Raw genomic sequence first — 24,660 nt, forward strand, 5'->3', positions numbered from 1 at the left:
ACATGAATTTTAATGAATGTTTTGATGATTTGGGTGCTAAAAATAGATGAGAGATGTCATTATTTTGGTTCAAATGGATGTTTTAGGTGGTTTTGGACTGTTCCGGATGGGAGGGGGACCTGGTATGGACAAGTAAGGGTTACATTCCAACAAATCTTGAATGTAAATATTATCATGTCCAAAGATTGAAGTTTCAGGTGGAGGGCCAAGATGAAAAATATGCCAAATCACATGAATCCAACCCATTTATGTCATTTTTCTCTTTGTTTGTAGGCCTGACCATTTGTCCTTTGAGCCGCAGACGGTCAACAATCCGCTAGCTGTCTTGCACTGACTGGTGCACTGGACATGATTTCAATGAGAGTTCATATACTGATGTTTAATTCAAAAATGAATTTCAGTTTGTTCGTTTAAAGTACTAACTTAGCTGTGTATTTACAGTGAACGTAGTGGTGCGTCGCATGAGGTTAGACTAGGATTTTCATATATTACACTATGTGTTACAGAATTTGCGGTCGGTGGAGCAACAGAGCTGATGAGTTAATAGCGCTAGTTCTCAGACAAATAACTTTATTTTCAACCTATAAAGCATATTTAGCTGTAGGTGGGGGCCATTTAGCTGTAAGATCTGGCTTTGGTTCTGTTTAAGCCCTTAGAGTAATGAATTTCAGAGTGAAGACCATAGCGCCTTTTCCTAGTCAAGTATAGGGCAGCTGTATGTCTTTTCAGAAATGCACATGTCTTTTTTAGCATGTCATTGTGATTGCTTTTAATAAGATAGGCAATAAACTCATAACCTTTAGAAAAAGGAGCATCAGTAAATTCAGATTTCACTATTTCAGAGTCAGCCAGACCATGATTGAGCTTAAGGATTGTGCTGCTGATGCGGCCTGTGCAGTTCCGGGAGAAAGTCACTGTCTTGGGCATTGCGGTCTGGTATCAGGTAAGCACTATTGAAAGCCTCACACTTTTGGGGGGTCTGAAGCCTTGTGCTGTCAATGCTATCTGGTTCAAGTACAATTAGAATGCATTCTTCAAGCAGTACTTCATCAGATATGGTTATCTCAAGCTTACAGTTCTCGGGCAGATATGACCTTACCACAACAATAAGGTTCAATATTTCAGCGTACATAAATAACAACTTTCAATGTATTCAATGAGCTACAAGTACAAGTACTACGCGGTACGACTAAAATACGAAAACAGTACTGTTTTCGCGAAAACAGTAACATGTACCGAAAACAGTTAGAATTCTCAACTTTACAAACAGCGTGATAGTGGCGTTAAACTATGATTTTGCGTTAAACTATGATTTGATGAATGATTGCAACAGAACGCAAAATGATGCTTTATATTAATTATTACTTTTCTACGACAAGCATGTTATTATTGTTTTAAATGAAAGAATTATATAATACGAGGACATAATACCGAAAACAGTAACATGTACCGAAACATTAGATTTCCCACCTTTACATTTACAAAAACAGTAAAATGTACGCCCGAAAACAGTGTATTATTATATGAAAACAGTGAATATTAAGACTAAAACATCGCTTTTTCCTATGCATGATTTAAAAAAGAATAGTAGTTTAAAGATATTTCAACATATATGTTAAAACTTTTATTTAAATTTGTATTAATAAAAAAAATCCACATTCTTTTTCTTTTTTTGATATACGAAAACGGTAAAATGTACGCCCGAAAACAGTGAACAAATAAACGAAAACATTATGTATTCAACATGTTAGCAAGAAAAAGATATCGATAAAACATAACAAATACTATTTCATTCATTTGTAATGAAATTTACTATTTCAAGAAACCACAAACAGCATACCAAATGGGTGTTATAATTGATCGCTTTAATATATTAGTTTGCAAAGTCGGCAATGTATGATTAAAGTAGCGGTTCGTGTGTTCTTTTGTGTTGCATTTTCTATAAATATCAAACTGTGATCATTAATGGATTGTAATTAGAGAAAAACTAAAGAACATGATTGGTATAATTTGTTTGTTGTTATCACATTTCCATAATCGTAATTTTAATTGTTTCAACAAACATCGTTGTTTTTCGTGTAGATTGATTAAAGCAATCATAAAAGAATAACTCAAATCATACCGAGTTATTTGGGTATAAAAAGTTGGAAGTTCAGTATTGCATCCTTCTCAATACTGTTCAAATTCATTGTGATAACGTGTGAGTGACTTACAATGGCAATTGACAAGTGTAACGTGTGTTCTTTCATATGAACGGATAGCTGTATTCTGTGTGAGGTAAGAGATATACTTAAATATTTATGGTCCGTATTTTTCCTATAATTGTGTAATTCAACAACGACTTATTTTTCATGCGTTAATAATTAATTGTCAATAGCAAAGAATTTTGCGCGGTACTGACATCCGTACTTGACTATAAAATATTCTAAGACTTTCACATTCTATATTTACTTTTAATTTATTTGCATTTTAGTAAAAATAATTTCACATCATTTATTATTGTACAGAAAGTTGTTACTTTAAAATAACAAAATATGCAACCTATGAATTCATTGTTTGTTCGTCAGTCGTTGTCAAACACTTTCAATTGTTTGTATAAATATAGGGGTTCATTACGTTTTTTGGAGTGTATTGCCACAGTTATCTGTCAGGTGCGAAACCATTGTTTAATACCGGTATACATGTTATTGTAATCCAATTACGCAACTGTATTGTGCCATTGCCCTAAGGGATTTATCTGCATTATTATCTTAATCCGGTCATAAAAATGGTCGATCGAAGTGCCACCAGACTGATAAGTGAAAATAGGGAAGAAATCTGCTAAAATAGCGCTTTAAAATGTACTGTCCGAAAAGTAAGAATCACCAAAAATATTAACCGAATACTTAGAGTAATTGCGGTATGTTACATGCGAATGAACGTAAAATACCAGATGTTTTATAGTAAAATAGAAATTTGAGCAATATTTGTAAGGATATTGAGTATTGTAGGAATTATATCCTTTGCTTACGTTACTCATTTTTTTATTGTACATTTAATATTTATTCGCACTAATAATTTTGGACTGTTATTTTGTTGTTATGAAATCTTTTGATTTGAGAGGACATACAATTATTTAAGCAATTTGACAAACGATCAGGGTTTTGATAATGATTATGTTTACAATTATTATTAAATGAGACCAGAAAATATGTAAAGATACGGCTAGCAAATTTCTGTGTTAAAGTATTTCAACGTAGAGCCCATTATATGAGTCGCGTTCTGATAAAACTGGGCATAATGCATGTGCGTAAAGTGTCGTCCGAGATTAGACTGTTCAGTCCGCACATGCATTATGCCCAGTATTATCAGAACGCGACTCATATTATCGTGCTTGTATCCCTTTCAATTATACACACGCATTCAGAAGTGTTTTTTTACTGTAATTTACAAGGTAGGGTACCCAATCAAGGCAGTTGATGTGGACACTTACAATGTACGACTTGAAAGAATTAAGAGACTAATAACATCAAAAGATAAAAATGTCCGAGGGAAACAGTTTCTACCTTACTTTGTCAACAAATTGGTACCGACACTACATGATTTTGTTATAAAACCGTCTTTAATAGGAAAGGTTAGCACAGGGTGGACTAACAACAATTGTGAATCCGCCAATCACATATTAAAAACTGCTACGCAATGGAAATTGATGGACCTCAGCAAATTCATAGCAAAGGTAGAGCAGATCGTTGAGGGAGAAAAAATGGAGAGATGTAGGGCCGTGCGAGGTACGGGTAATTTCAGATTGACGGAACAATTTAAACACCACCAAGTGTCCATCGACCATTGGGAGATGTTAACAGAAAAACAAAGAGAACGGAAAATATAAATATGTGACTACGGGAAGTCTCACCCAAATGTAGTGGTTTCCACTGATGGATCAAGAACACTGATCAAAACACCATCAGCCGGTAAAAAACCCTGCCAACGAGAAAGAAAACGAGCAGAGCGGTCAAAAACGCCATCCGCAAAAAGAAAACTTTAAAAATTGATGCCAAGCTGTTGCCTTAATTGTCGACACATTATGCATGAAATGTATTTCTTTATGCTGTGATTAAAATTGCCTTATGGTGGGATTATTTATAGGCATGTGACTTTAAAGCTGTTGTCTTGATTGTCGTTGCGATCAGCACATGTTTAAACTTTTAAAAACGTTCCGATACCGAACGTCATAATTAATATGCATCTTATTATGAAATGTTATTTATTCCCATAATGTCTTTATGTAAAACATTTAATATAATTTTGTCTACTCTACCAAAAATACCAATATTTAACATGTGTTCATTAATAAATATTTATTTCGATGATGTGTTCTTTTATATAACCATTGACTTAATTACAGGTACCGTCTTGAACATATTTGAATCTTCGCTCAAATGCTTTCTAACGTTATCATATATTAAAGTCATGATTTAACGGAAATATTACGATGTAAAGGTGGGAAATCTAACTGTTTTCGGTAAGTTTACTGTTTTCGCTATTATGTCCTCGTATTATATAATGCTTCCAATTAAAACAGTAACAACATGCTTATCGTACAAAAGAAAAAAATAATATAAAGCATCATTTAAATGCGTACTGTTGGTAACATTAATTAAAATCATAGTTTAACGCCACTATCACGATGTAAAGGTGGGAAATCTAACTGTTTTCGGTACATGTTACTGTTTTCGGTATCATGTCCTCGTATTATATAATGCTTTCATTTAAAACAGTAATAACATGCTTGTCGTAAAAAAGAAATAATTAATATAAAGCATCATTTTGCGTACTGTTGTAAACATTCATCAAAATCATAGTTTAGCGCCACTATCACGCTGTAAAGTTGGGAATTCAAACTGTTTTCTGTACATGTTACTGTTTACGCGAAAACAGTACTGTTTTCGCGAAAACAGTACTGTTTTCGTATTTTAGTCAGTACAACGAACGCAGACAGCAAAATTAATTCGAAATCATGGAGGATTTACACATTACAAATGCAATTCCTAATGGCAATAAGTAAGTTTTCAATCCTTATTGTCTTTCTGAGTTGTATCAAAAACAACGGTAGTGGATCTAGTGTGGCTGAAATGTTATCATGGTTATTCAGGTAAATTTTACATAATTTCGCGACCTGTCAAATTGTGTTCCTGCATCATGTAATGTCTAGGAAGCATCTTTCGTCATATACTTAGTTTAAATGCTATTGTTTATGTTCACCAATAAGTTGTATAGAACAGAAATTTTCCTATTTTTCAAAACTTCATTCTTAATTAAATAGCAAAAAACTGTAAATTTGTAATTCGAAAGTGAAATTCAAGCTTTTCTTGCTGAATAATATAAAGTTAATTAATTAAATTGTCATAAATTAGTTGAATTCATTTAGGCTTTGTTATTGAGCCTGCGGCCTCAGGCCAATACGGCTGTCTTCAGCTCAATAACAAAGCCAATATGAATTCAACTAATTATAATTAATAACATAATAAAACAACCCCTTTAAACCTATCAGCGATGGTAATACGGATGTGTATAGCGGCTATAGCCAATTCATTCAAGATGTCGGTCAGAGAAGAATTTGTTCCCTTTCCTTGTCAAGAAACTATTATCATAAGGTCCATATTTAAGTAGATATTTTCATATTCTTCTGATAATGATCATACAAGTTGTTCTTTTGAAATAAAATTACTTTTTAAAGGTCTGTTTTTATTTAATAATGATAAATCTGTATTACTCTTCACTCTGTACAAGATTTGTTGTAGTTATTGGGGTTAAACACCTTTTTCACACAGTACGTAACATTGCAGCCACAATATTTCAAACACAAAGCAAGATTTTTAAGCATGTATTCATTATTAAATCACGAAACACATAATGAATAGTCATGATGAAGTTCTTTTTATAAAATATAGTAATATAATGTTAATATGAACAAAAACATTGGTTAAATATCAAAAACTTAATTATTTTTTTTAAAGCTGGTTAATCGATTAATCGCTGATTATGGCTTCCGATTAATCGACTCCGTTTTGGGGAACCGATTCCAATCACTAGTATTAACCTTAAATTAAAGTTCACAATTGCGTAAGCTATCGGATGATCACCTGTATTGAGAACACATACCTATTTACCCAAACAAAGCGAACGTAACCGTTAATTGATTTCTTCCTTTTCAGTTGAAAGGTAACCTGTGGCGCACATGTCAGCAAATCTTGCAACGTTGTCTTTCATCTCGCCTAGCCCTTGGTGCCCAATGATCTCATATCCTCGGTCGCCACCGATATTGGCGTAAAAGTAACCCATTATGATTATAATGTTCCTCTGTGGTCTGTTGAAAAACCCACATTCAGGAATTATAGATGCGTCTTATTTTGATAAAAACGTGTAACTACTTTCCAAACATACGGCTCTTTCCATTATCATGATAACTAATACAGAAAAACCCACACTCGATGCTCTTTCTTTTCTATACGTGAAAGCCTCAATAATTTCAGCTCTTTTTTTAGTCGGCATTAAAAGAAAATACACGAAAACTATATTGTGTTCTATTAGTTTGTTTAAATATTCTAAAATAACCTCCACTTGATTTCATTCTTTGTCAATAGATAAACATTTGTGTGTCGTGTATTAATTTTCTAAATGACGTTGACCTCAGTATTACAAATACGACACGAAAATCAATCAAAACTCATGCCATAATATCAATAGAAGCATATTGTGCAAATAAATGTAAATCTGCATAATACATACAAGTGTGCAGCAATGCCCTGTATAAATGGATCAGAATTTTTCAATTTGGATTTTTACTAATTTATACTGGCTTGATTGTACTTGAGACTATATAACTTACCATGTAAATCGCTTTGATTTTCTAATCAACACTTCTCATGACTTTTGAGAATAATCTACTTTAATAACTGTTTCCAACATGTTGAGATTGATGAGGGGACAGAAGGCAACACAACTCAGGATTTCTTGCTCATTATCAGTTTGAGCAAAAGCTGAATTGTTTATTATCTCAGATTTGCTGAGTTTAGCATCAACTTAACTAGGAATTTAGATTTGAGGATTAAGATTGACCTCAAGCGCCGATTATACATTTGTCGTGATCGTAATGTTAGGACAAGTCCTTTACTGAGGACTGACATTACAATACCTACTTACGTAGTGCATAAGGTCACAGAGAATCACGTGCATTTGTATTTAACGTAACAGAGAGAATACAATTAAGGCAAGTTCTTTTCATTAGCTGTTTATCCAATTCATGACAGTCACTGCATCATGCGGCGTCTCATCTTGGTCTACGCTGTTTGCCACGCCTTTTTTTCTAGACGCTAGGCATAAATGGCTTAATCTCCCGAAGGTAAACGATATATATCTTACCCAGCTAACTTACATAGAGCCGATATATATAACGAACGAGAACACGCTCTGCTGACAACCCCAAAGTCATGGTATACTCGGTTGTTAACTTGTTATCGAACCGCAGACGTTTTATTACATACATGTACTTAAGTAAATCATCTTACGAAGATTCCGGAGATAGTCGATGTATCACGATTGGTATTTCCCTAACGACTTTTAGCGACACAGAGATAAACTTTAGGGCGTAGAAGGAAGTAAGACAGTTATAGTGTTTTATTGTTCTATTTGGATATCAGTTGGTGTTCATATATATAATTTGTCAACGTAGTAAATCAAAAAATATAATTTTCTATAAGTTTATATTTTATGTTAAAGATATTGAAAGTATATATTAAACTTAGAAACAGTGGTTTTCAAATCGAAAGTAGAAACAGGTTCAAACACAACATCACAATGGCTTTTAGAATATTTCGAGATTCAAACAAAGACAATGCAGGTGACTTCATTGGCGAAAGTGCTGTGACACAATCATGTGAGCCTTGTATGAAAACCAACATATCAAAAACTGCTACGGTTTTCTGCAAGGATTGTGATGAATACCTGTGCGATACGTGCAAAAATCCGCACACCGTCTATAAACCAGGTCAGCATAACATTGTCAATGTACAGGACAATACATCTGCGCCCGTTATACTCGACATGAAAGGAATGGACAAGTGCCATGAGCATGCACGAAAAATAGTGTTTTTCTGCCAGGATCATTCTAAGCTTTGCTGCCTTTCATGTGTACATATTCACAGGAAATGTGACCAATTGGATGAAATAGCTCAAGTATCCGGACAAACACAAACCGACCTGCAAGCAATAAAACAATCATTGATAAAATTGCGAACTGAGGCTGACGCTATTATAGCGGAGTGTAAGCAGTCGGAGACTGGCTTAAATGAGTCCATTGCAAAGATTTCTGCAGAGGTGGATACAATGAAAGATCGCATCATACAACTATTTGAAGAAGCAAAGCAGAAATTAATAAGTGAGGCAATACAGTTTAAAACTGCAAAAGTCAAACGAATCGGGAATAAATGTGACGCCTCGCTCAAAGTTAAGGAAGAACTAAACACTGTATTGTCGATGTGTTGTGTCGTTTTAGAACGCGGAACGCCCAGTCAACAGTATATTTATTCAGAACAAATGAAGGAGAAACGGAAAACTATCGAATCAACTATAGATGAACAAAAAAAGATTACATTCTCATCAACAGTGACAGTGTCTTTTCCAAAACAGGTTACTTCACTTCTTGAGATGGGAAGCAATTCTATAAAACTGAATTATGATGGCAACAAGACAGGTATTTTATTTCACTGTAACTTTACATTCGGTCTTATTTTAATAACGGTATTTGTCTATTGCAGTGACAGTCCAGATAATAAGGAGCGGTATGAAGTTTAAACGTGTTATTCCGAGTTAACTAACTGGATATTGTTACAATCGAACAGTTATTTAAAAATCAAAATCATTAAATTTAGTATGTACAATATATGTTCAGAATTGCGCGTGCAGTGCGGTAAAAATAGACATACGTAACTAGCAGTTTTTGAGATCATTGCACTAACATCCCTATTAAATGAATAAACTGATAATTTAAAATATTTCATGTTCATTTTTTCATATATTTAGTAAATTTAAAACTTTAGAAATTTTAAACGGAATGAACAAAGAAACGCAAAATTGTTGTAAGCAATACGACACTAACGTAAGCTGCGCGACCATAAATAGTTAAATACGGAACATGAACTGAATTTGATCATGATGGCGATAAGATTTATGTTTCAACCTAGTTGATTTGATGATTTATGAATTTGTACTCTGACGGTTTAGGTATTGCAACGCATTATTGTTGTTGTTGATGATGATGATGATGATGATGATGATGATTACGACGACGACGACGATGATGATGATGATGATGATGATGATGATGATGATGATGATGACCATGTTGATGATTTTTATATACTTTTAAGTTAACACATACATTTCCAAATAACGCAGTCCCGTTTGGCTATTGATACGCAATAATCAAAGAATCATAGGCACATGTATTATCCGCTTGTAACGCTGTCCGTAAATTAATTTCGTATATTTTTAAAAGAGCAGTTTAAATACCCAGTCATAAGCTGATCATTGATTGTCCCAGCGCGATAGAATTATGAAATACTATTTATTTAGGATCATTTAAATATTAGAGCTTTATTTGCAAAATATTTCATGACACTGTAAAAACACAAAGATATGTGAACAAGTTTCCGTCAAATGGACTCATTTTCATAAAATAATATATAAGTATATAACAATAATACGAAATAATAATAATAGTAATAATAATAATAGTACTACTACTTCTACTACTTCTACTACTACTACTACTACTTAAAATAATAATACTAATACTAATAATAATAATAATAATAATAATAATAAAAATGATAATAATAATAATAATAATAATAATAATTATTATTATTATTATTACTATTGTTGTTTGTTACTTTTATTTTAGTGGACACCAGTAGCATCAGCTTGTCGTCCCCACCAAGGCCTGTCACCCTGGAGTTGCTTGTATCCGTGGATCTACTTAAGACTGGAGATGATGAAAAGAACCCTAGCCTCACTGGACTGGACTTCCTGCCGGACGGGAGACTGGTAGCCTTGGATAACTTTAACATGAAATGTATCATACTGAATGAGCGACTACAGAGACTTGGAACACCATACAAGTTCGAGCGGGCCCCACTTTGCCTAGTATGTCTGCCTCATGATGTACTGTGTGTAACGGGTGGTGGTGATAAAGTAGTATTTCTCCTGTCTGTGAGTACAGACAATACTATCACACTGACCAGGGAGATCAAAACATCATCCCTGTTCTGTTCTATATGCTGCATGTCTCCATCTAACATGGTTGTTAGTACGTACAATGATCCCCGTCCTGCTAGAATGATATCAGTGGACGGGGTACAGTCAGACTTTGATCACTCCCTGACGTTTCCTATGAAGACGTACAAATTTGGTGAGAGTACATGCTCGTATGTCCAGTCTAAGAACACGTTAGTTCTGACTGACCAACTCGCTCACAAAGTGTACATGTTTGACACCGTGAATGGCACGTTTAGAGTAGTCACTAATGAGAACATACAGGAACCTGGTGGTGCCTGTGTAGGGCCTGGTGACACGGTGCTGGTGTGTAGTGAGAATAAGAACTCCATCGTTCACCTGAGTGTTGATGGGGACATTCTCGGTACCTACCCAGTGGATATGAAGCTTCCTTCCAGCATATGTGTGTCTAAGGATGGTACTAGGCTGGCGGTGTCCAATAACGCTATAGGCATCAAGAAACTTCACTTGTATAAGATATCACCGGCCATAAGTTAGATGACTAGTAAGATGTTATCCATGTGATCAGGCTTTATACACAATTATTTAATATTGATTTTCGTGAATTGATGTGGTTAAATCAACTCGTAATACTATTATGTTTAAAGAAAATTGAATAGTGTTGTTATAAAAATTTATCGTTGAAGAATTTCGAAATATTTCGAACTAGCTATGTATTTTGCATTTGTTATTATGTAAAATGTGTCTTTAGACTTTACTTCAAGAAATGTTACATTGTATATTTGAATTATTTTAAATGTATTGTGTATGTAATGATATTTATATTTGCCTTTCATGCAACTTAACCGGTGTGTACGGTAGTTAGGCGCGTAAAGTATTTCTAAATGAATGTTGTTGTTTTTTAAAAACATTACTATGCATAGATTTTCTTAAAGGGTCCGTCCAACAGATTTTTGCCATGTATTCTAACACGGCACTTGACTTGTTTTCTATAGACAAAGAAGGAAATCAAGCGTGGGTTATTCTGCAAAAACTTATGGGCGGAGCTTATACACTGAAAGCACGCGCTGAGCTAAACAAAACATGCCGATACATTTTCCACCAGCGTAATAATCCGGTATTTTATGAATGAAAGTCACGTGACAAACTACTACGCTATGAACAGAATGCGTAAAATTGAACCAATTTCCCACGGTGTTAGTCTGCTGCTTCGATACTAAAATGGCTGAAGTTCGAATCGGAGTTGTTTTCTTGTAGATTTAACACTCTTGCGTTGGTGAAAACATGTTAGTTTACGCAAGTTGCTGTTGTTCTTAGTTAACCAAACGTGAGAAATGAAATGGGTTTTTTTCCATCCAGTTTGGCTGTTATTGAGGGCGGAGATCTGATCGACAGAACAGCCGAAAGCTATTTTTATGGGCGGAGCTTCACATAAAATAGTATGCAAGAAAAATAAGATATATTCTATAAATCTTTAGTAAAAATCGTGTTAGAATCGAAAAAATTCGTGTACGTTATAGTTTGTTGTCGAATAACCCACGGCCGGAAGTTTAGATGCGTGGTTTCAAATCACTCGTGCTTCGCACTCGTGATTTAATCCCTACGCATCTAAACTTCCGGCCGTGGGTTATTCGACAACAAACTATAACGTACACGAATTATTTCTTAATTGACGCATGTCATTAAATGCTTTATATTGATAAATTTAAACATTTAACCTAAAAATCTCCAGTAAAAAAACAACAAGAATACAATTTAAAAAACAGGAAAAAAGTAACCCTCAATAGGGCTCGAACCACTGACTACTTGAGTCCTGGAGTAAAAAGTCTTCCGCATTGACCACTCTAGTACTCTACCATCCATGCTCATGCTTAGAGCGGATGTATTTTTTACCTTATATATAAGCAATTCTCATAGTTTCCCAAAATATAACTACAACAACAGAACTTTCCAAAATATTCAATCGTTTCGCGTCACACGACGCTTTATAATTTTCAGGTTTTCAAATCGTCAAACGATGCATATAATAGATATTTAAGAGCATGGTAAATGGTCAGTATTACTATTTCCTCAAAAATATCATAACAATAACGAAAATTTGCGAATCTGAAACAACTTTTTATAATATTGTCAACTGACCGATCTGTTGGACGGCCCTTTGATACCATGAAAGAAATTGTGCGTTCTCTCAAAATAATGCTTGTATTTGTTTAAGGTAGCGCACCTCTAATGATTTCCCGCGATTTCTTCGAAGGTTGAAGAGCCTACTATTAGGTGCCGTAGCCTAGTGGTTAAGGCGATAGACTAGAAATCTTTTGGGATATTCCCGCGCAGGTTCGAATCCTGCCGACGACGTATACTTTTTTGCGACGCGATTTATTTATTTTCTAACGTAATTTGATTTAATATGGCATATAAGCTATATTTATTGTTAAATATTTTGCAATTTTTATGCACATTCTTCAATTATTAAAATTAAAACAACGTTATGGCGAAATTGGGTGATTTACTGTTGAAAATACGAACCATGCATGTTGCATTTTTATTTTTATTTCAAAAAGTAAACGGTAAATCTGTCTAGTTCTTTGTATCTTTGCTGTATATAGTGTTTCTATAAAAACTAAGTTTAAAATATGACTTAAATGATACTATTTTGAATTTTATGACACTTTGTTTTTAACCGACCCAATGTTTACTTGGCTGAAATCACTTAAATTTCATGGCGCTCTTCCATAGATAAAAATTTGTAAAAAATAAATGTCTGTAAAGGATACTTATTTCATCTTGTTTAAACATTAAACACCTTTACAGCATCTGTACACACCAATTGCATGCCCATATTTGGAAATTTGAATGAATTATGGAACTTTTATATACCCCAGGGGTGGAAATAAACTGGACAAAAGCCGAGCGTGGGGGTGGTTTAGAAAAATCGGTATATTTTTTTAAAAAGCGTGGAAAGCCTATCTACAAATTTGCATGTAGTTCAGTGAAATGATGCTGATTAAGAAAATAATTTATTAGATTATATTTGGATATGTGCCCATTAGAGGTGCGCTACCTTAACGTACATTGGCCACTATATAATGATCAACAAAAGTCGACTAGGACTAGAATTCCCAGCAGGTCACCTGTGTCTGTAAATAGTCTTATTAGTCTTGTATTGTTTGATGTAAAGGAAACTATAAAAAGCCGTTAATGTCAGTTGTTGTTTGTTTTCAAATAAATTAGCAAAACGACAATATCAAATTAATTCTAGACTCATCTTAGTTGTTTTATAATTTTATTTTACAATTAATCAATACTTGCACTGTAATACAATTTGTATGTATTCGTGAATTACTGGGGCCGAGAAAACACGCGCTTTAATTGAAAACCTTGTAATACAATCTTGGTCTTATTCAACGCAGAAATGAATTTCCTTTCTGGAAATGTATATGTCTTGCAATATGTTTACAAATGCTGGGTCATCTTTTAAGAAATCACACGATACACAACTCGCATGACCCAGTTGACAATGATCATGCAGTCTTTATGAATGAAATCTCCAGTTGTAAAGACACACCTCCGCATTGGAGCAATGAAATCACTCGTTTCTTTAAAATGTCAGTTAGTTAAAATGTATGTAAACAAAGGTTTCAAACGGCGCTGGACAGTTAGTCTTGATGCATAATGTAACGACAAGAACGATAATAATGTGTTTTTTTCATACGTTTTATTGAATTATGGTATCGAGGTACATGACCTTTGTAGGGAAGATGCCCTTTACTCCGTGAAGATTTCAGTCTTAAAGACTGCATGATCATATTCAATGTTAAGAACATTTGTTTACAAATCATATTGTTATATTATTTTCTTGAATCAATAATAAATGTAAAAAAGTTTTTCTGCTGTCCGATTTCGATCCGGGACAACTTGTTTTCAAATCAAACGCTCTACTACGGAGGCCCTAATATCGTGTTTAACCCATTTATGCCCAGTGGACTCTCCCATCCTTCTAAATTGGATCAATTTATTTCCAAAATTAGGAATGTCTAGTATATTTATTTCTATATTCAGAATATTTCGTACAGAAATTCCGTTAAGCAAACAGCGTAGACCCAGATGAGACGACGCTGTTTGCCCAGGCCTTTTTTTCTAGACGCTAGGCATAAATGGGTTCTAAGAACACCTATCCTTCTTTGATTCTGCCTAATTCGTATGGTTATATGCATATACGCATGTTTTCTTCAATTTAAATTGCATGTAGTTCATTTTTAACTTTAATCACTTCCTACGACTTCGATTAAAAATGTACATCTTTATATGTTAAGGAATGTATTCCAATCACGATCAGAAAAGGTACGGGCGGCTACGATTTCGTCGCAATTACCCGGACATTAACGAACTAAAGAAAGTTCGAATATCTGAAATGGGGAAAGTCACATGTATGCATTTACCGTGTATGTCTATAAAGATATGATTTTAGTTATGCGTTTCATACCACATTTATGATTTCACCTTTTACAACTTGGTCAATGAATAGCATGAACACCCTATTTCCAATGCCATGATGCGTATATTATATTACATAACGGTGAACTTTTAACTCATATAGTTTTGTCATATGTCACGGCTTTTAATTTCTGGAAATGTTAACTTGTTTGTTTTGCCTGACGAATTCGTGAATAAAATTTGTAAAGATAAAAACTAGTTGTCATGTTTTTGTTATAGCACGTATGCAAATATTGTATTTAACCGCGCTTCTTACCTAGGTGATCGAGGTTCAATGGCCAATCCCGAAGCATGTAAGTTTGGTTAGTGGTCACCATACCGTACATGTGGGGTTTTCTACGGGTACTCCGGCTTCCCTACCCCACACCTCCAAAACACAAACCACACCAACATTGAGATCTTTCGCTAACAACTACATAGCTCTACACTGCAGTGATAATTCCAAATTCGTCCAAACTTTTGCGAGTCTATTAGATTAGATTAAGTATGTATAAGTACTGGGGCACACTTCGGATCCACAAATAACGCAGCCTCAGGCGCGCAGGGACCTTACCAACTTCGACAAATGCGCGCATATGTTAATAAGTAACACTGCTGGGCAGCTTTAAGGCAGCCTTGAACTGCCTCTGCACGCATAATATCACAGTCGATGTTAAACGTCGAGGTGTTTCTGAAAGTCGTAATTTTGCCTCACTGTAAGCTAGTCCCTTTTACATATTTAAGTATAGGGACGAACGTGTTCAGGGGTCGTATTCCAGAAGCATCTAATTAAGTTAAATTGTATTCTTATCTTTCAAGTTTTTCATTTCGTATTGCAGTAGTTTGCCATCAATATTTACATGAAAATAACATCATTATGTCAATGTTATTTTAGGAATACCAAAAACATGTGTTTCCTTATATAGTAAAGAAATACAAAACATTGTAATTTTGACCTTAAGTGAAAATATTTAAGAAATGACTTAAGATGTTTATGGAATACCATCCTAGGTCAGATACAGACGAAAAAGAAAAAGGAATACACTGTGCGTCTCAGTAGAATTCCAACTATGAATGCGTTGATGGATTTGTATATTTAACCCATTTATGCCTAGCGTCTAGAAAAAAAAGGCCTTGGCAAACAGCGTAGACCCAGATGAGACGCCGCATGATGCGGCGTCTCATCAGGGTCTGCGCTGTTTGCTTAAAGGAATTTCTGTAAGAAATATTCTAAATATAGAAATAAATATACTAGACATCCCTAATTTGGGAATAAATTGATCCAATTTAGAAGGATGGGAGAGTCCAATAGGCATAAATGGGTTAATAACAGGTTTTTGTCCTATTTGCACATGTTGTCAGCAATTTTGATGAAAACAACAAAACCATGTGACCAAAATGAAACTTGTTAATTCATCAGTTGGCGATTGTGTATTTTTTAAATTAAAACAGTTTACATAAATAATACAAAAAACAACGGCCCGTGTTCAGTTACTGTTTCCGGAAGCATATGAGTTTGGATAATTGTCACAATACCTGACGAGTGGAGTTTCCTTCGTGTACTCCGCGCCCCGCCCCCCCCCCTCCCCCCACACACATGGCACAAGACCACACCCAAATTAAAAAATCTTTATTCAACCACTTAATACCTAAAAATTAGCGCTACAATTCTAAATAAAATCCCAACTTTCATGAGTCGAACACGTTAATTAGGTAGGAGTGCTGGGACAAACTCCGGGTACACACATAATGCAGCCTCCTTACGGAAGAACTTCATACGGTTCGGAATTCACACATTGATGAGAAATACCTAGTGGACGGTGGGTTTGTTTAAATCAATACTCCCTACAGGAAGAAGGCTCGTGTAAATCGGGACAAACGGAAGGCCGCTGTAGATACATATTCGGCATAATCGCTGTTCGACAACCGACAGTGGAATGACTATCTCTATATGCATATCAAGGCACTAATGATAAAATGCAATATGCCTAAGAATATGAGGACTATAATATATTCTAAACAAGAGCACAACATAACGGATGCCAATGCTCCGCTGCGGGTGCAGTTTGAATAAATGAAAGCTTGTCAGAATATTTTGTTAGACGTCACAGTGACCTTGACATCGACATCGCAATAAGCACACCAGAGGCGTTATATTGCTTAACATAAACTCATGCGTCGTGTTTAGAATAGTTTCCAAAAACTTACTTCTTCAGCCTTTATAGTTCCTGACTGTTTTGTCCTTCGCTGTTAATTTGTTTACCTTTGTTACTAAACGAAGTGCATTTGCCGGTATGCTTTACATAAAGTAAAACTTATAACTTTACTAGCTTTACGCAACGTAAATGAATGGTTTATTTCGTGTACAAATAATGTAAACGTGACCCATACAATGCAAAAGAGACCAAGGCTTTAGCTTCAACTATGATATATGTAATTCATATTTAACAAGCAAATTTGTTGAATTGATTTCCCCTGCCTATTTCAAAATTTCGTGACAGACGAACGGACAGACAGACGGACGAACGGACTGACAAACGGAGGGACGGACGGTGCCGACAATATATCAATCCGCCTTTGGCGATGGTAAAAATAAAATAAGTTTTTTCCCAAACGCTTTTTTACATGAAAAATTAAATAAAACAAGGGCTGTTTGTAAAACATGCATGCCCCCCATATGGGCTGTCCGTTGTAGTGGCAGCCATTGTGTGAATACGATTTTTGTCACTGTGACCTTGACCTTTGACCTAGTGACCTGAAAATCAATAGGGGTCATCTGCGAGCCACGATCAATGTACCTATGAAGTGTCATGATCCTAGGCAAAAGCGTTCTTGAGTTATCATCCGAAAATCATTTTACTATTTCGGGTCACCGTGACCTTGACCTTTGACCTCAAAATCAATAGGGGTCATCTGCGAGTCATGATCAATCTACCTATGAAGTTTCATGATCCTAGGCATATGTGTTCTTGAGTTATCATCCGAAAACCATTTTACTATTTCGGGTCACCGTGACCTTGACCTTTGACCTAGTGACCTCAAAATCAATAGGGGTCATCTGCGAGTCTTGATCAATCTACCCATGAAGTTTCATGATCCTAGGCGTATGCATTCTTGAGTTATCATCCGGAAACCATTTTACTATTTCGGGTCACCGTGACCTTGACCTTTGACCTAGTGACCTCAAAATCAAAAAGGGTCATCTGCAAGTCATGATCAATCTACCCATGAAGTTTCATGATCCTAGGCGTATGCATTCTTGAGTTATCATCCGGAAACCATTTTACTATTTCGGGTCACGTGACCTTGACCTTTGACCTAGTGACCTCAAAATCAATAGGGGTCATCTGCAAGTCATGATCAATCTACCCATGAAGTTTCATGATCCTAGGCGTATGCATTCTTGAGTTACATCCGGAAACCATTTTACTATTTCGGGTCACCGTGACCTTGACCTTTTACCTAGTGACCTCAAAATCAATAGGGGTCATCTGCAAGTCATGATCAATCTACCAATGAAGTTTCATGATCCTAGGCGTATGCGTTCTTGAGTTATCATGCGACAACCACCTGGTGGACGGACCGACATACCGACCGACCTACCGACCGACCGACCGACCGACATGAGCAAAGCAATATACCCCCTCTTCTTCGAAGGGGGCATAAAAAATAAAACGCTGCTTTGTACTATGTAAATATGGCCCGAAATACAAATTCTGATATTTTTAAGTGCAATATTTTATTTCCTCTGTAAAACATCATACCAACATACAAGCGCACGTAATGCTGAGATTTTAAAACAAACAATAATTTGGCACTGCATGCAACAATATTAACAAAATAATCACAATAACACGCCGAAATTTAATCAAATTAAATTTAAATCTCACAACAAATCTGAACGTTTTCTACAAAGTCTGTCTCACACATGTTGCTTGAAAAACTGCACGTTGTTTTGTACTTAGATTCAGAAGGCCACCTGAAATGAAAAGTGTCGATAGAAGCAATAAAGTCACACCAAAACCAGTATGATCTCTAAATAGTATGCATGTATGGGTTTTAATTCCAATTATAAACAAAAAATGTGGTGACTGTTATATGGCCAACAGTTCTGGACCATTAGAAATCTATCATATAAGAACGACGTGTGTATTATACAAGAACGATGCATATTAAATAGAACAAAACAGAACTTTTATTTGCACTCTAGCAATTAGTGACCGTCATGATACATCTAATTGAAACTAGAGTTTTGTCACAAAAATGACTAAATACACCCCCGCGCAGGTTTTCCACAGGCATAGCAACCATGACGACGGCGAAGTTCAAGGGCACAATACTCATGAATACGTGAATCAATTCGAGTGAAAAATGAGACGCGTTCTGAGAAAACGGGACTTAATACATGTGCGTCAAGTGTCATCCCATATTAGCCTATGCAATCCACACAGGCTTATCAGGGACGACACTTTCCGCCTAAACTTGATTTTCGGTAAGGAGGGACTTCCTTGAAACTAAAAATACCATAAAAGCGGAAAGTGTCGTCCCTGATTAGCCTGTGCGAACTGCACAGGCTAATATGGGACGACACTTTACGCACATGCATTAAGTCCAGTTTTCTCAAAACGCGGCTAAAATATGTCTTGCATTTATACACTTTACGGTGATGACAATTTGAGTTTCAATGCAAACACTTGAGAAACGCATAAATAGTTCGCATCACAGACTTTTTAACATTTTATGCGGACATATAGCGAAACTTCTAAATACACGCTATCAAAGTTCGCGTTTTTTTTTCAAATACAATGATGCATAGACAATTTCATTTGTGTTGAATTCGTGTGAAATGAATTGCAATGGAAGACAATTCTGAAGAACTGTAAAAGCGGCGACTAGGAGCGCATGAAATACATCCTCTATTGAGAGTCATATACTTTGATATCAATTAAGAGATTTTTCTGTATTCATTATACAAATAAACGGTATATACTTTTTTAATTTAATAAAGGAATGCTGAAATTCTATAGGCAATATCAGGAGTTTTTTTACAACTAAACATAAACAATTTATGTTACCTGTTGACGCGTCCCGTAAATACAACAACTCAGCTGCTATCATTGAACCTAACAAAAGTATAAAACAAGAATATCAGTGAAACAGATGGATGCTCTCCGATGATGCGCTTTGTCAATCTATGTGTAAATAACCACCTAAAAATATATTATTAGCTTTGGTGACCTTGACCCCAGTTACCTCAAACTTGATCAAAAGGTAGAGGTTTATGCATGGTACCTACATGCCAAATATGAAAGAGATCGGTAAAGAATTGAAGGTGCTATGAGAAACTGTAACAAAAGTGTGACGGAAAATTATATTATTGGCCTCGGTGACCTTGACCCAAGTGACCTCAAACCTCATCAAATGCAAGGTACCTACATGGCGAACATGAAAGAGATCGGTAAAGTATTGAAGGTGCTATGAGAAACTGTAACAAAAGTGTGACGGAAAAAATATTATTAGCCTTGGTGACCTTGACCTTGACCCCAGTGACTTCAAACCTCATCAAAATGTAGAGGTCCTTGCAAGGAACCTACATGCCAAATATGAAAGAGATCAGTAAAGTATTGAAGCTGCTATGAGAAACTGTAACAAAATTGTGACGGAAAAATATATTATAAGCCTTGGTGACCTTGACCCCAGTGACCTCAAACCTCATCAAAAGGTAGAGGTCCATGCAAGGTACCTACATGCCAAACATGAAAGAGATCGGAAAAGTATTGAAGGTTCTATGAGAAACTGTAACAAAAGTGTGACGGAAAAATATATAATTAGCCTCGGTGACCTTGACCTTGACCCCATTGACCTCAAACCTCATCAAAAGGTAGAGGTCCATGCAATGTACCTACATGCCAAATATGAAAGAGATCGGTAAGGTATTGAATGTGCTATGAGAAACTGTAACAAAAGTGTGACGGAAGTACGGAAGTACGGAACTTCAAACTGGCAACTATATGCTCCCCGAAAATTTTCGGGGAGCATAAAAACAGTATTTAAAACGACAGCATACACTCGCATGTCAATACTAAATATAGAACATCTTACATAATTGCAAAGTTAATTTGAACACAGGGAAAACATGGCAAACCGTGATCTGTGTTGCAGGACATGTTGTGAGCACGCAATTTATGAAATGTGAATTATGAAATGTGTTGACGCGGCTATTACAATATGATAACACTAGGGCGAAAACCTTTAAACCATGAATTGATTCATTATTGGTTTATAGTTCCCGGGTAAGAAACTTACATTGATGGATCTTACAGAGAATATACATACGGCGTATATGTCAACATTTTATCATCGCACTCTTACACCAACATATGAATGTTAAATACAATAAATTAACAATCTTGATATTCAACCACTGTTTAAATGTTGTTTACTTCGGTGAAATGTATGACGAATAAGTTACCGCCGTTTTAACAAAATTACTCGTATTTGTTGTAAAACCATAAATGCGTCTAAGTCAGTATGTGTCGTCTAGACGAATATGCAAGGCCGAATGCGGATTTCCGAAAATAGTACATGTCTTTTGTACGCGAAAGAGTTCTTTGCTGTACAGAAGAAAATTACTCGCAATCGGCTTAAACTTTTATTTCGTTTATTTTCTGGAAACTTCTTCTTCAGAACATTTATTTCACTTCTTGATTTATCAAAGTTTTATCTGTTTTGAAATAGTAGTATGATTGTCTATATACCCGCTTTCAATCCAGATGCACAAGAAGGTGAGGTAAACTATTTAGTGTAACTGGCAGAATAATTAATCGTTTCAACAATGAGTCCTCTCAGAGTTGGTGAAACTTACAGATGACGCACATGGTAAAGAACACTTCGAGGACCAGATAGCCGGCAGTGTCCACGATGAAGCCAACAAAATACGTATCAATGGCCTGCCCCACAGAAATAATGGTGCCCATGCTGAAAAGAATACATATATGTGCTGAAAGAATATAATTCATATACACATGAACCGCGCTCTGGGGTTAAATGCATGTGCGTAAAGTGTCGTCCCAGATTAGCATGTACAGTCCGCAAAGGCTAATCAGGGACGATACTTTCCACATAACCTGGATTTTTGCTAAGAAGAGACTTTCTTTAACGAGAAATATCAAACAAGCGCAAAGTATCGTCCCTGATTAGTCTGTGCAGACTTCAACGACGACGTTCGTACATTTTTCATACACACGAACAGTAGAGAATTTAAACTGCATATTAACGCCGAATAAAGAAGATTTTTCGAATATTGTAATTGTGCAACAATTCTACAAGCGATAGTCGCGGGAAATCGAAATTGTTTAAATAACATATTCACGAATGTATTGAGGTGACATTTATATCGTACAAGTTAATATTACAAAGACATTTACATTACAAAATGTAGATGATTACATCCCGAACAAAGTGCCGAGTGTAAATTGAGAAAATATATTGCAATTAACTTTATATTAAAAGTCGATGCCTACATCCCGAACGCAGTGCCCAGGTACATCAGAGGGTAAATTAAAAATATATTTCAATGAACTATATATACAAAGTCGATGCTTACATTCCGAACGCAGTACCGAGGTACCTCAGAGGGACCGCGAAGGACACCAGGGGCCAACATGTGGTGGTTACCAAGGAGTATCCTAGACCAAGAATCACCTGAAAAACAAAGAAACAGTGGACTACACCTTCCCCATATTTGTGGCCACACAGATTTTACATCACGCAGTTTAATATTTGTTGAGAATCATGAGTGTTCTGAAAAATTGCCATCATAAATCAGATAGCGGCAGAACTATTGCATACACGTACAAATGTATGAATATTAGAATGATAAAACTCGAGAAACAATATCAGGAAATATATTATTTTTACCTTCAGCTAGTATTTAATTTAAGGCAGGTCACCGCCTATACAATACATGAAAATACAAACAACAACACCATTTAATATAAAAATCATAAAAGCGACCAACTTCAAATAAATGCTATGAATATGTAAAAAAAATATAACAAGAGATTGCCAAGCAATATTGTCCCCTACCGGTGAAACTCCACCATTGTCAGTAAAAAAAAATATTTATTTGTTGCCATAGCAACCAGAATTCTTGACGTAGGAGCAAAATGAAATGACGTGCATAATCTCCATATTGCAATATATCCATGTTTCATGACAAAATTTGAAGAACTTTAAAAGTTATCGCAGGATCCAGAAAAGTGTGACGGACAAACAGACAGACTGACAGACGGAGCGCAAACCATAAGTCCCCTCCGGTTTCACCGGTAGGGGACAATAAATAACCAACGGGCAATCACGCCTTGAAATATTCGCGACCGGAATGACCTTACAATGTAAGCACGACCCATTAAAAAGGAAAGCTGTATAAATATCATTAAATGCGGATATAAGTTTCAGAGCGCTTGTTTTTCAATTACATAATTATATTTGTCACGAAAGACTCCACAATTACATTGGGATAAATGGGTAAAATAATCGGGGATACAACATACCCAGAGCTTTTAGAAGACGCCGAAAAAAAGCTAAGAACTATGGCTCAAACTTTTTGACATGGTTGAGCAAATTATCCCCGTGTCACTTACATTAAATATCGTACCATACATTCGACCCAATTTTAAGTATAATAATAATGTTTGATAAAACATGGTTCTGTTTTCATACCGTGCATACGTACGGCTCCACAAAGGTGAAGGTCATCATGATATGGCTGGTCAGCCCCAGGACGAGGCCGGTCATCAGGAAGTACAGGTTACGACCCACTCTGTCGATGGCAACACCGAACAGTGGCATCGAAACCGCTCCAACCATGTATACCATGCTGCATAGACCAGCAAATAGATATTACTGTTACATAGCGAATGTTATATTTAAGTTAATACCATTGCATAACATTATAGGTAAGGTGATACGGAATTATAGCTAGACAGTGGGTGCTTATTTTTCTGGTACAATCAGTGGACGAATTTTACTGTCCCAAAATTCTAATGGAACATTAATGTGCCTTTAAGACAAATTTCAAAATATAATAATAAAAAATGGCATTCATAAAAACAAATGCATTTTAGCTTGTAAAGCCTCGCCATACTACCTGTTCCCATTATGAAACATATAGGAGATAATAAAACTTTATCAAGAGCGAACATCTTGCCCGCTTGTCTTCAATTAAGGCAAATTACCAATGAGCTAAATAATATAAGACAATATATGAGTCGCGTTCTGAGAAAACTGGGCATAATGCATGTGTGTAAAGTGTCGTCCCTGATTAGCCTGTGCAGTCTGCACAGGCTAATCAGGGACGACACTTTCCGCTTTTATGATATTTTCTGTTTAAAGAAAGTCTCTTCTTAGCAAAAATCTAGTTAAGGCGGAAAGTGTCGCCCCTGATTTGCCTGTGCGGACTGCACAGGCCAATCTGGGACGACACTTTACGACTCATATGCAACACACATTACACACTCACGGTTTACCTGTTTATCGTATTTGCCTCTTTCGGACTTCTTGAATACTTCGTAGCAAAGAACAACCTTCAAAAGCAAAGACGACCGATACAGCCATGTTTATGAATATTTTAATTAATCATTATTGTAAGTTGTAACATGCAAGTTTAGAAAAAGCCAAATAAATACATACTTGTACCATGTTGTAACAAGACTATTGCCAAGCAATATATGTCCCCTACTGGCTCCACCATTGTCAGAATATGTTTTTGTACTTTTAAAGTTATCGCAGGATCCAGAAAAATGTGACGGACTGACAGACTGACAGAAAGACTGACACACAGAGCACAAATCATAAGTCCCCTCCGGTGAAACCGGTAGGGTAAAAAAATATGGAAAATGAAGTCAAACG

At 35.7% G+C, this 24,660-nt stretch overlaps 2 protein-coding genes across 2 annotated transcripts; one reads left to right on the forward strand and one right to left on the reverse strand.

Moving 5' to 3' along the window:
- The first annotated feature begins 7,836 nt into the window (after nucleotides 1-7,836).
- Nucleotides 7,837-10,812, forward strand: LOC127834158 (uncharacterized). The gene is made up of 2 exons (XM_052359792.1): nucleotides 7,837-8,731; nucleotides 9,944-10,812. Exons 1-2 carry the CDS (start codon nucleotides 7,837-7,839, stop codon nucleotides 10,810-10,812), a joined length of 1,764 nt encoding a protein of 587 aa, XP_052215752.1.
- Nucleotides 10,813-18,656: 7,844 nt separating this feature from the next.
- LOC127834159 (major facilitator superfamily domain-containing protein 1-like) lies at nucleotides 18,657-24,329 on the reverse strand. The gene is made up of 6 exons (XM_052359793.1): nucleotides 24,279-24,329; nucleotides 23,473-23,629; nucleotides 22,355-22,452; nucleotides 21,614-21,726; nucleotides 19,824-19,871; nucleotides 18,657-18,727 (listed from the first exon to the last, which is right to left on the reverse strand). Exons 2-6 carry the CDS (start codon nucleotides 23,626-23,628, stop codon nucleotides 18,657-18,659), a joined length of 486 nt encoding a protein of 161 aa, XP_052215753.1. The 5' UTR covers nucleotide 23,629; nucleotides 24,279-24,329.
- Between the last annotated feature and the right edge of the window lie 331 nt (nucleotides 24,330-24,660).

This window comes from Dreissena polymorpha, chromosome 6 (assembly GCF_020536995.1).
Source record: "Dreissena polymorpha isolate Duluth1 chromosome 6, UMN_Dpol_1.0, whole genome shotgun sequence".
NCBI classification, from domain to species: domain Eukaryota; kingdom Metazoa; phylum Mollusca; class Bivalvia; order Myida; family Dreissenidae; genus Dreissena; species Dreissena polymorpha.